Source organism: Sinohyriopsis cumingii, chromosome 2 (assembly GCF_028554795.1).
Source record: "Sinohyriopsis cumingii isolate HCF-2022 chromosome 2, ASM2855479v2, whole genome shotgun sequence".
Taxonomy (NCBI): domain Eukaryota; kingdom Metazoa; phylum Mollusca; class Bivalvia; order Unionida; family Unionidae; genus Sinohyriopsis; species Sinohyriopsis cumingii.
In genome coordinates, this window is record NC_142962.1 from 136,683,854 (window position 1) to 136,697,796 (window position 13,943).

The window sequence follows — 13,943 nt, forward strand, 5'->3', positions numbered from 1 at the left end:
TGAAGATACTCTGGTGCAGTTCCATGTAGACATTTATGTAAAAGAACTGCCTTGTGAAAATCTATCCTGTCTTATATTGTGGACCGTTTGAGCTGTGTAAACAATGCTTTTGAGGGATGATGAATAGACAAATATAGAGTGTCTCCAATAAATGCATCTAAAATTATGTGTGCTGCTCGTTTCTGAAGTTTATAAATCCTGTCAAGCTCAGATTTAGCACATTTTCCCCATACATTTGAACAATAATCCAGTGTTGGAAGAATATATGACTTGTAGTATAGATTTCGAGTTTCCATACTGGTAAATATTTCTTGATTCTGCTGAGTAGGGCAATAGATAAATATACAGTGTCTCCAACAGAGAAAAAGTGGACTACATAGTAAATTTTTAAGACATACAAGCACCTGACTCACATATGCAATAAATGACTATGTGATTCCCTAAGCAAATAAATTATGGCTTAAGGGTTTCATGAAGGAAAAATTCAAATGTTACTTGAACAAACTGAGACCAAAAATATTTTTTGTTCAAAAGGGGTAATTCTGTAGGATACTTTTAAAGGCATGTAAACAAAATACAAGTTTGGTTCCATTTGTGAGATATTAACACTGGTCCAACCATGACTAGGATTGTCATCACTTTTCCAAAACAAGTACTTATAAGACTTTAACGAAATACTGTGGACTTGATATGTGATTGGTGTACAGTTAGGTCTGACTTTTTTCCCCTTGATATGTGATTGGTGTACAATAAGGTCTGACTTCTTTCCCCTTGATATGTGATTGGTGTACAATAAGGTCTGACTTCTTTCCCCTTGATATTTGATTGGTGTACAATAAGGTCTGACTTTTTCCCCTTGATATTTGATTGGTGTACAATAAGGTCTGACTTTTTTCCCTTTGATATGTGATTGGTGTACAATAAGGTCTGACTTTTTTCCCCTTGATATGTGATTGGTGTACAATAAGGTCTGACTTTTTTCCCCTTGATATGTGATTGGTGTACAATAAGGTCTGACTTTTTCCCCTTGATATTTGATTGGTGTACAATAAGGTCCGACTTTTTTCCTCTTGATATGTGATTGGTGTACAATAAGGTCTGACTTTTTTCCCCTTGATATGTGATTGGTGTACAGTAAGGTCTGACTTTTTTCCCCTTGATATGTGATTGGTGTACAATAAGGTCTGACTCTTTTCCCCTTGATATGTGATTGGTGTACAATAAGGTCTGACTTTTTTCCCCTTGATATGTGATTGGTGTACAGTTAGGTCTGACTTTTTTCCCCTTGATATGTGATTGGTGTACAATAAGGTCTGACTTCTTTCCCCTTGATATGTGATTGGTGTACAATAAGATCCGACTTCTTTCCCCTTGATATTTGATTGGTGTACAATAAGGTCTGACTTCTTTACCCTTGATATTTGATTGGTGTAGAATAAGGTCTGACTTCTTTACCCTTGATATGTGATTGGTGTACAATAAGGTCTGACTTTTATCCCCTTGATATTTGATTGGTGTACAATAAGGTCTGACTTCTTTCCTCTTGATATGTGATTGGTGTACAATAAGGTCTGACTTTTGTCCCTTGATATGTGATTGGTGTACAATAAGGTCTGACTTTTTTCCCCTTGATATGTGATTGGTGTACAATAAGGTCTGACTTTTTTCCCTCTTGTTATGTGATTGGTGTACAATAAGGTCTGACATTTTCCCCTTGATATGTGATTAGTGTACAGTTAGGTCTGACTTTTTTCCCCTTGATATGTGATTGGTGTACAATAAGATCTGACTTTTTTCCCCTTGATATGTGATTGGTGTACAGTTAGGTCTGACTTTTTCCCTTTGATATGTGATTGGTGTACAATAAGGTCTGACTTTTTCCCCTTGATATGTGATTGGTGTACAATAAGGTCTGACCTTTTTCCCTTGATATGTGATTGGTGTACAATAAGGTCTGACTTTTCCCCCTTGATATTTGATTGGTCTGACCAATAAGGTCTGACTTTTTCTCCAGGCCCATTTATTGATAAATGTCTTTCGAAATTGCCAGAAAATGAGTATTTAGAGAATTTAGCTCATCATCACTTCATCCACACCGCTTGGAAGATTTATAAGAAAAAATTAATGACTAGATATGTGCCTAATGCTAATTGTTGTGAACATTCCTTGAAAAAGTGTCAAAAAGGGGATTGTTGAAATTTCAGCTTATTTATTTAGTATTTATGCAACCCTATATTTAATCATCAGAAAAGAAGATATGCTTTCTGTGTATGATATGCAATGCACATACATTTGATTCTACAGAAAAAGACTGATATCCCATGTGCACAAAAAAGTATATCTGAATAAATAAAAGGCTGATAGGATCTGTTATGCAAATGAATGCAAATTATTTGCATTTTTGAACCAAAACAACATTCTTTGAAGCATTATGTACTGCTATAGTTTGGTCACACCATTCTTTTCATTCCTTTTTTAATACTAGTGAGGTTATAGAGATGAAAAACCAACTTAAACTTAAATGATAGGGACATCCTACCAGCAACTGTTGTAATTTTAACAGGAAAATGAGATGCATGGTTCAAAAATTATTTTTTATTAACCATTCTCATTATTGGCCATTTATACTTACATTTGCACTTTCTGGTATGCTTGTATCATTGTCAGTTGCAGTTACCGTCAACAGAGTATAATCAAGAGGTAAGGTGTCTGTGGCACTGACTGTGTAGTTATTTCCTCTGGCAAACCTGGGAGCATATTGATTGCGTATGATGACAATTCTGACTTGGGCCTGGGCAAACTTAGGACTTTCAGATATATCCTGTGCAACAGCAGAAAGCTGAAGAGAAATTTTTTTAAAATTGCTGGGGTAATCATATTTTCAATAAATTTATTTTGAGAGTTTTCATTTATCATTATTTTCATTGAATTTTGATTTTAATTTTCAAAAATTTTACTTACTCCAATTCTTTTATGTTTACAGAGAATTTACATATTCTCTATGTAAAGAATCTAAAAATCACCTGACTAATATTTACTAAGACTGGGAGTTCAAAACTGCATTTTTAAATAAAGAGTAAATACAGACAAAGTTTTTACCTCAAGCTTACATTTATCAATAGAGTTTTGAAAAGAGTTTTCACACTGTAATTAGGATGTGTTTGATGGAGATACGAGTATGTTAAATTAAATCAGTTAAATAAAAAGCATCCAAAACTAAATTGTTTGTTCAAATAATCAAATTAATTTGAATTTTTTCAGGGAAACATACCTGGACAGATAAATCTTGAATCTCATCAGTTGTCAGAGTTCTGGCAAGGTTGATCTCACCATAGGTTGGGCTGATAGTAAAGTAATTAGCTGCAATGGAGGGCACTGTGGCATTGATGGAGTATCGTAACCTGCCACTGTCACTGCTGGGATTGTCGCCATCGGTTGCCTCAACACGTATAATGGCTGTATGCACTTCTGTGTACTCTGAAATTCTCTTCTCATACAGATTTGATATGAAGACTGGAGGATTGGGATTTCTCATTACAATAACAGATACAGTGGCTGTGGAAGTCTTGGATGCTGCTGTGTTATCTGATGCTGTGACTTTCAGCTGAAATTACAGAGATTACAACAGTCCGGTGTATGTACTATTGGTCAAATGGTTCATGGTGTGTATGTTTGAGAAAAAGATAAATTTTAAGAAAAAAAAAGAGACAATCAGAAAAGTGTTTCATTTTTCAATTTATCTACTCATCATCCCTGTTATCCACATTGACTTTATAGTTTATTGTTTTTTTAATACATGTAGATATATTTGTATCTGTTTGTATGTAATTGGGTGGGTGAGTGTGGAGTTTGGGAACAGCATGAACATTTAAAATGTTTCACTATTTTCTGGATGCAGAATTTATTATCTTATTCAGTACTTGCAATATTGTAAATTTTGTTTTTGTGCCTTTTCCTTTCAAATATTCTCTCATGCTTAATATTGTACTGCTATCGCACTATTATATAAATTTAAACTGTACCATTCCAGGCAAAATGTGTTGCACTTTAATAGTGTGCTGGTTTTGAAAGTTACAATTGTTACCACATGTATTTATGTTCAACGCCTATATTGTTTTCAACATTGCATGCATTTCTTTGGAATTGTGGCTGTGTCAAATATTACATGTCTCAGTGAGTAATCACCCCCATTTTTAAGACATGTATTATAGTAACTTTGATTTCCATGTTTTCCACATTTCTGTGACAGGCATCAAAATTTTATTTACTTACACAGGTGTAATATGCAGCAAACCAAATTGTTGTGTATTGGATAGTTTGAATATTTTGAAATCAACTGAACTATTAATTCCTATGAATTGATTATTTCCCTGTTAAATTTGACATGCACTGAGATATTGCGGATACTCAGTAAGCTCTTAGTTCAATTATTTGGATTCTGATTCCAATCCAGACAAGAATCAGAAGTCTGACAGTGATGATAATAAGAATTTTTGTAGGTAGTTATGCATGTACTTAATCAAGTCTTAAACAGTGATTACCCTACCAACCAGGCTCCCAAACTGCATAATCTAAACCTGCTGGTGTTCCACGAGGTCCATTCGTATGCTAGAAACCTGCCAGCCCCCTCACATGTTCACCTAGAAACAATGTGTTTCTCAATGTTTCTGGGCATCAAGCTGACTTTCACCTGCCATGATCCTGACTCCACCACCCTCCCCCAGGATAGGCAATTTAATATTCAAGTTTTGTTAGGCTTTGATCAATCTGCTAGCTACATAACTGTACTTATACACAACAAAATATCCTTCAGGACAGCCAAAGAATGTGTAGTGCATTCACCTGTTGCATACAAACCATACATAGATCTTATTTGATACAGTTAGCTAAATAGACAGATAATTGATGATTACTTGTATATATATATCATTCAACCTCCTAATAATGGCCATCAGAGTCACCTCAAAACCAATATCACATATGCACTAAATGTTTGGTTGTTCCACCATTCACTTTTAAAAGTTATCAACTTTCCAATCTCATGAGTAGCTGATTAAGGTTCCACTATAAAAATAAAATACTGACTTTTCTAAAGTGCATTATAATTAGCTGACTTACAGTGAAGGATTGTGTGCGGTCTCTCCAAAGTTCAGTAGCTGTGGTGATACTGCCGGTATTATTGTTCAATCTGAAGTACTCAGATGTAGGCGGATTGTACACCATCATGTAAAATACTCTATCCTACAAGAATATTTAGACATGTATAACAAAAATGTGGATGATCTGTGCAATAATTATAAGTCCAGATAATTAATTAAAGGTTATGTTACATTACCAAGTGTAAGAAATTCAAATCATTAGAAATATTGATGTGATGATATGTACGTAACTTAATCTTAAATAAACAATGACTGATTACAAGAAGAATAAGCAATGGTTAATTGTGTGCTCATTTCCATTTCGTCTTATGGTGATTTTATAGAAGAAATTCTATACCATAATTCGACATCAAAAAGTCCCCTACCAGAACAGGCATCAAGTTTGTATTAAATTCATACAGAAATAAGATTTTTTGGGAAAAGCAACTGATGTAAACATTTTTATGTATCATAATTAAAATATTCTTAATGAGATATCTTAGACCCATTAATAATGAGTTTACTATGAATTTAACTAAATTTCCTGATTAGGAGAACAAATATTAATTTATGATATAATCATAAAAATATATAATGAATCCTACACCAAAATTAAAATTGTAAAAAGACAACATACATTGTCTTTATCTGTAGCAATCACTTGAACCACATCTGATCCAGCCAGCACATTTTCATTAATAGATACCGTGTACAAGGATTTCTGGAATATTGGTGGGTTGGGATTCCTATAAACTATAACAGTTACTCTCACTTGAGCTTGCTTTCTATTAGGAGCGCCATTGTCCTTGGCTACCACAGTCAGCTAAAAATTTAAATATTGAAATTTACTATGCTGATGAATAATTTTCTTTAAGAATAAGATACAAATTGTCTTTGTACATTTTAACAGGTAAAATGTGAACATATTGATTATAATGAAATTTAAAAAAATAAAAATGACAGTTTTATTGAACTTTTACTCTAATGTGTATGTACATGCTTTGGAAATATAAGTACATCGATTGTAGTTACATATATATATGTGATAGTAAAATTTAAAACAAATTAAATCTTAATTTGGTTTGATATAAACACCCACATCGTATTTTCTATCTTACTTTCATTTCATTAATAAAAGCTGCTTATGAATTGGATATCTTCAGTAAGGCAATCACATGATACAACAGTTGTTCCTTGGCTGAATTTGATTTTTGATGATATAAAAGAGATTGAAGCATATTTTATACAAGTTTGCTTACTAAGTATTGAGGTGTGGTTGGATCTTCCATTAAATTCCCGATGACCAAGAGAGTACCTGTGTTTGGATTCACAAAGAAATAGGATGATGCATATGTTGGGTCAATTGCTGAGATGGAATAGGTGATTTCTCCATTTGTTCCCTGAAAAGTAGATTTCCAAAAGAATGGTTTCATAATAATGAATACATTTGTGAGTGTGTGAGAGAGAGAGAAGATGGGGAAAATAAAAATGATGTCAAAGCTGACAGTTAAACATTGAAAAATCCCTCAAAGAACTTTTTTTTTGGATGTGATTATCCAAGTCCTTTGTTTACTGTATTAAAATAAATACAAAACTTCAGTACCTCTAAGTCAAAGACATCATTATAGGAAAAGAATAATTTGAAGATGGAAATTTTGAATTAAGACAAACAGACTCATTGGAGTAAAGAAACAGACAGACTAATAAAAACAGAAGATGACAGAAAGAGACAAGCAGGATGAAATATTTGCTTACAACATCTGGGTCAGTGGCGTTGACTTTGCCAAAGCCAACTGAAAGTGGCTGGGTCTCTGGAATTCGGAAGGTCAAATCACCATGCAAGAATGATGGTGCTGATGGATTACGAATCACAGTAATGTGCACTAGGGCTTCAGCATATTCCAATGGATTGTTCTGCCTGTATGCAAATACTCTGACCTAAAATGAGAGTTATTTTGCATCAAAGTTTAAACCCAGCCATAGCAATGTCTATAAAGATAGTTCAACTATTCATATCCTCTGTGATGCTGTCAGCATAATAGGGAATAAATTTAAGTAATTGGTATATAAAGTGTCAGAGCACAAAGCTGTTTTCTTTTTTCTTCAGTCCACATCACTGATTGTAAAAGCAAGCAGTAAAAATCTTGATGTAAATTGCCCATTAATAAAGTGATTCCATGTGTGATTTGGACTTATTTTGGTAGAATTCTTTAAGACAAGAAAGAAGTACTTAGAGTAAATGTATAATTCTGTTTGCATAGTCAATACAAATGCATGTATTAATAGTTAGTTAAGAAGATTAATAGCTTTATACTGTATCAAACTAAAAATGTCATGATTATTCTTTATTACATATGCTCAGATTTTCATAATGCTATAAACTTCATGGAAACTTTACTGTCTGAAATTCATGCTAAAATTTAAAACCAACCTTTTAATGCAATATGAAAGTCATCTCATCATCTGAGACATCAGGCTTTTGTTTTAAGTGAATGATTGTTATATAGATCTGTTATTATAGGATACTCTATAATCTTAAGCACAAGGCAACAACATTCTCTTACCATCCTCCTGAAGGCACAGAAAATTCAAATGATTTAAAATTAATATTTTCTAAAGCATAAATTTCAATTGATTTTCAACAAATTCTACAAGGAGCTATCATAGGGTAAAAAAACTTACGATGTATGATGGTGTCTTATTATTATCATCTGTAAAGAGTTTTGATGTTCTGATGACACCAGTTGTGTTGTTGATTTCAAAGTAAGTTTGTGCAAGACCATCTCCACGGATTTCATAAACAAGATTGCTCTGAAATTAGAACATGACCAATGCTCGAGCAAATGTAACAAAATAATGGTGAAAATGTGACTGCTTCGTTATTTCATTAGATTGACTTGAATCTCGTGTTTTTGTGTCATACACATGTCTGAATTCATCCTTATTGTGATGTACATTTTAAAAATATATGATGATGCAATATGACAATGATATAAAACTTAGCAAATTATCAAACTGCTATCTGATTATTGGAAAAATAATGACCCTGTATCATAGTGTTTACAGAAAAAGAAGAAAAAGTTATAGATTATAATCTGTTCTAGTATTAAAGAAACCATGAACAGAGTCAGACAAAAATCTCACCAAAGGCTGTGGATCATTAGCCTGCATCTGTATGATTGTAGTGTTTACTGGTGTATTCTCATCTTTTGAAAAGAAGTATTCTGTATCAGGGAAAGTGGGTTTACCAATTCTAGTGATTGTGAGTCTAACACTGGCTCGGTCAAACAATGATGGCATGCCCTTGTCATTGACTTGAATAGTGAACTGGAGATTGAAAATGTGAAAAAACAATTATTCATCTGCAACAGTATGCAACGGTATATCTCATATTTTGTCAAGAATTTATACATCCATATCCTTCCATACATCTACTAATTAATCTATTTATTTATCAATGAATTAATCAGCTAGTCAAAATACATCTGAAATAGTTTTCTTGGCATGCAAGTGCAATTGTTTTCTTAGGAAAACCATAGTTCCTGCTGTATATGTCTTGGATTTAAATGAATCAAGTTAAACAATACTGGATCATTTATTTTGTAAAAGAAGTGTCAATAATTAAGATGGTTAGAAAAAAAAAGATTTGACTCTTATTATAAACAAGTTTAATTTACCTCCCAGATTTCTTGAATAATATCACGTAGGCCAACACGTGGAGAAAGTGTTCCATTCTGTTCATCAATCTGCCACACATTCCTGGCTGCAGCATCAATGATGCTGAAAACAAGCTGGCCATTCGATGAGTTCTGAAAGTATGAAGAAGGAAAGGAAATATACATTCAAAGGACAAAATATCCCATATAACCTTGAATATTAAACTTCATATCAAAGCCATATCTTGTCAAGGCCATACAAAAAACACAATTGCAAAAAGTTTTTAATGGTTTCTGATTTGCCATATCTTTTTGTAATTGCCATACAGGGATTTTTGCTAAAGTGAAAAGTTGAATTACTAGAGATGTGTGAGTACTATTTTGTGGTTAACAGATAATTTTAAGTATGACAGCTTGTATTCCTCTGTCATTTTACACTTGTTGTACCCTTCTTTTGCCTTGATATGAAAATTCATCAATTTCTCTTAATACCAAAGTGCTAGCAACAATTAAATAGTTCTTCTCTATGAAGCTTCTGGTAATCTCCAGCAGCCATTATAAACATTAATTATCATGCAAAGAAAAAAATCCAGACTTTAAAGATTTTGACAACAAAATTTTGGCTCCATTTCTGATTAAACATGTTTTTTCTCAGTTCATTTAACTTTAAATCATCATAAAATTTAAAATTTTATCTTTTTATCTGCAATATATAGCCATATTGCACCAATGTACCATTAGACCTACCTACCTAGTGTGACTGGATATAAAAGAAATAATGCAATACAAAAGAACCTTTCTATGATATCAATGAAGAGGTACTCTACCAAGCTGATGAAAACCAGTGATTTAAATTTTGTTGTATTATTTTTTTAAATCATTGCTCATAAAATTTGTTTAAGAGCTGATTATCATTGTCTACCCCTAAAAGTCCGATTTTGCTGGGCTAAAGTCCCAGACTTTGAGTGACCTTCAAATGTCAGTCCGTAGATCAAGCAGTCTTCACAGATCAATAATTAGCAGGCACTACTGATGAGACATCACATGATAAAGATACAGCATACAATAAATTCATCTAAGTCCTATGAACATTCACATGTACAATACATAATTAACCTGTTTTGGGAAAAAAATTACAATACACAATGTAGAATCATTCATATGTAAAGCTGACCATCCAATAAACAGTAGCATTGGTTAGAAAGGAATTTCATTGTAGGATAGAACATTTATAGCATGGAGGAATCTGTCTGATCATAAACACAAATACCTAACCAATGTTAGTAAATAATAAACTGTAAGTCACAATGACTATCTTTGATTGTAAATGAATATGAGAGATGCATTAAGTTATCAAGTTTCATGATCAGAGTATAAACAACACTCACTAAACAAACCAAGCCTGAAACATAGATCACAGAGATCTCTTTTTGCAATACAAATGTGGTATGCATCTAGATGCATAAATTCGTTAACTTTTATAATTGTAGGTAGAATAGCATGAACATAGCAAGTCCAAAGCCTCATGTTGTTATGAGTTCATGCAATGATTTCACCAAAACCAGTGCCAGAGACAATATAGGTAATGGCAAACGTTTTTATTGCAAGGGTGTGGTAGTATCATAGATACATATCATCAGTTTCATAAGCATAAAATATGGGCCATAGTGACCTACCTACTGTGGAAATAGTGCTCATCAGGATTCAAGTTGCATGGTTCTAGATAGGATAGCATGCATACAAATATTTTGTTGTTTAGTATAATGATTCAAGCTTGAGTAAAAACACAAAATTTGATCAAATTTAGTGAAGCATGAGAATAGTTAAAGTCAACTTCTTTTTGGATGTGATGATCTATCCTCTCATGTGGCTTCATGATTAATACAAATGTTATAAACATACTGGCCATCACCTAATTAACTATAAGCCAGTAATGTGTGAAATTTAGGTTACAGTGATCTTATTTTGCAATGTTCTGGCATGCACTTATAGCGATACACAAATCATGTAGTTTGATGATTTTCAGATAAATATTGCTGGAAATTGTATCCAAGTCAGTGAAGCATGAAATATTTGTAATAAGGGTATAGTATACATCAAGATACCTCTGCTCACAAAATTTCATAAATCCAGGTATATGACAATTTAAACACAAAAGACATATGATCACAAGTTAAAAACAGAAACCTAACATCAGCCAGTAAAATGCAAAATATGTGTCACTGGGATGATTTTCTTGCATGAGTGTGGTACCAAAAAAGATACTTATAAACATACAGTCTGAAGATTCTGCACGTAGCATGAAAATAGGTTGAGAAAGAAACTTCAAACACATAATTAAAGAAAGTTACTTTGACCTTATTTTAGTGTAATTGTATTTACACAGTGTGCAAAAGACGTGAGAAAAATGTATAAATGTAACGTAACACATAAACTATTGTATATACAAAGGTAGTTTCCCCAGCCCTCCCTAACCTCTTTATCTGTGCAAATGCAGAGCCTTGTACAGGTGAGCTAATAGGGATCAGCAATTTTCTAAATAGAATATATCAGCAACAAGTAATAAAGTAGACTGAAACTCACCTTTGGGTTGGCATCAGTAGCAAAAACAGTGATGACTGGGTTAAACAATGGTGTAGCCTCTGAAACACTCATGCTATATGTACTCGGATTGAATGTAGGTGGCACATTTCGTTCCACAATGACAAGTATGGTGGCTGTAGCTGTCTTTGGGTTGTAACTAGGATCAGTGGCCAAAACATAAAGCTGCAGAGAACATGAAAGAAACACTACTAGTTTTTGAACAAACAATACAACCAATTACTTCTTTGAAAACTTTATGATTACTTGTTATATTATGGATTCTTAAAGGAAACTTGTGCAATCTCAGAATTATTAAACCGCTCTTCAAAATTCCTGCAGACAAGTTTAGCTATTCATATTGATGAAATATCCTTGGTAATGATCAAGTACCTCCCAGGAAACTTAATCACTCCAATAATTCTGAAATGGAAGTATAATAATTTAAATTAGCTTCAGAAATAATTTACATTAGCCTATGAAACCTAATTTTTTTGGTGTAAAATAAGTTTCTTCAATAATATTTACCCAATTGAATTTCCTTAGAGAGCAATACTACTACCTCGCAAATACAGCCCTCACACTTTTAGATAAAAAGCTAAAAGTTATCGACCCACCTAGATGATGGCAGTTAGAGTTATCTTACCTTGATACAGGGATTGGTGCCAAATCCTGTGAATACTTCCATTACTACTGAAGCAGAAGGCATGGTCTCTGGGTGTAACTGCAGGGAGGCTGGGATGGTGTACATCTACTATGATCAGGTAAGTATTATTGAAGAAACATTAGAAAAAAATATTGATTTCTTCTTCAAATACATTACCAGATCCTAATACCTTAGGAGAATAGGTAACATATGAAGGTAATTTTATACATCCTCTCACCCTGGAGAAACCATCTCCAATCACCAAAGGTATTTGAGACAGCATCTAGATAACCCTACTGGAAATAGACTCCATATGCCAGTGAATGGTTTTGAAACGGAAATTATTTCCCTCCTGCAAATCAAGCAGAAGTTGTGATTCCACATTCTTATGAAGCAGTCCACTGACCTGGTAATCCATTGTATCATGGCTATAGGTAACATCAGAAGAGCAGATCTTTTTCAGATGAAGAATTAATGAGATAAAAGCTGTGGAAGTGCACTCAGATCACCATCCCATGGCAAGAATAATATCAGTTAGAGAACAGTTTTGTTCAAATACAATAGTTGTGGTACTGCCATATCTTAGCGAGCCAAGATAAAAAGCAAATTTATTTGTTCTGGGGTTATTTTCAATATGCAGAAAAAAAATAACCCACTATAACCAGGACAAAAGTGTCTGTGCTGATACAAAATACTTTGCATCTGCTTGGGATAAGATGTGGCATGATCTCCTTCAATGCAACATCCAGGTTTAAGTCTTAATTACCACTTTAAATCTTGCACTGTGAAGATGCCCTTCAAATGAAGTGTCCTGAGTAGAAAGGAACAACTTTACAAAAAAAATGATTCCACATGAATGGGAATCTGTTCTTGGCAATGAAAGCAGGGTCCACCCTAGAATGAATCTGATCCATCTTGTGGGAACTGCATACAGTTCGGGTCCACTCATAGAATGCATATTTCACTGACTCTTCCTGCCATTCACAAATGCACTGAAGAAATAGATCTTATATCAAAGGTGAATCAATAAGACTCAAAAGAGTGCTTCAAAAGGTATCTTGCTCAACCCTGTTAGTATGCAAGATAGATTCCACTTTGGGCAAAGAGCCAGTGTCTTTGGAACTTTATAATCAAACTCTGACAGAAGAATGGACAAGTCTTTGTTTTGTCTGATATCCTCTCTTCCATGATGATGCAGAGTATCAGTCATCTTGGAATGATAGCCTATGATTGTGATTGGTGTTATATGCGATATCACAGCAAGCAATATCAGGAAGTCAACTATCTGAGGTATTGATACCTGCTCTGATATAAAGTGTTCTTGGGCACACCACTGTATGAAGATTTTCCATTTGCCTTGGGCACACCACTGTATAAAGACTTTCCATTTGTCTTGGGCACACCACTGTATGAAGATTTTCCATTTGCCTTGGGCACACCACTGTATGAAGATTTTCCATTTGCCTTGGGCACACCACTGTATGAAGATTTTCCATTTGCCTTCATACACTTTTAAAGTGGAAGATAATCTTGCTTGAATGATTTCTCCATTATTGGTTGTGTGTGTTTGTTTCCTAGGGCTTGTTTAAATATAATCCAGATATGCACATTCAAAAACTCTGGGTTGGCATGAAACAACTGCACTCATGGTTGCTTCAGCAGATGGGAGAATATCTGGATTTTTCTGGAGATATGCTGTGAGACTGATGGGCTCACTATCTACAATTATTCCCACTCGAGTGGAGCAATCAAGACGCAGTGAGACTCCAATTATCTGCTTTCTGCATCACCTTTGGACTCAGAGGTGTTGGAGGGTCAGCACAGGCATCCAGAATGTTCCCGTCAATAAAAAGAGCAACATCTGCCTAGGCCTTCAGATTCAGGACTGGCGAGACAAAGGTTCAGAGTTTGTGATACCACATT

The 13,943-nt window shown here is 33.9% G+C and overlaps 1 protein-coding gene across 2 annotated transcripts in view; it reads right to left on the bottom strand.

The window, feature by feature from the left end:
* LOC149805910 (protocadherin Fat 4-like) overlaps positions 1 to 13,943 on the bottom strand; it is a 274,413-nt gene that overhangs the window by 43,370 nt on the left and 217,100 nt on the right. For both annotated transcript variants that reach the window (XM_089950674.1, XM_089950675.1), the window contains exons 52-61: positions 11,378 to 11,560; positions 8,816 to 8,947; positions 8,283 to 8,465; positions 7,821 to 7,949; positions 6,894 to 7,076; positions 6,398 to 6,538; positions 5,776 to 5,961; positions 5,119 to 5,241; positions 3,272 to 3,604; positions 2,633 to 2,839 (exon numbers count right to left, since the gene is read on the bottom strand). In XM_089950674.1, the coding sequence (XP_089806800.1) occupies positions 2,633 to 2,839; positions 3,272 to 3,604; positions 5,119 to 5,241; positions 5,776 to 5,961; positions 6,398 to 6,538; positions 6,894 to 7,076; positions 7,821 to 7,949; positions 8,283 to 8,465; positions 8,816 to 8,947; positions 11,378 to 11,560 (1,800 nt within the window). The remainder of the gene's footprint in view (positions 1 to 2,632; positions 2,840 to 3,271; positions 3,605 to 5,118; positions 5,242 to 5,775; positions 5,962 to 6,397; positions 6,539 to 6,893; positions 7,077 to 7,820; positions 7,950 to 8,282; positions 8,466 to 8,815; positions 8,948 to 11,377; positions 11,561 to 13,943) is intronic.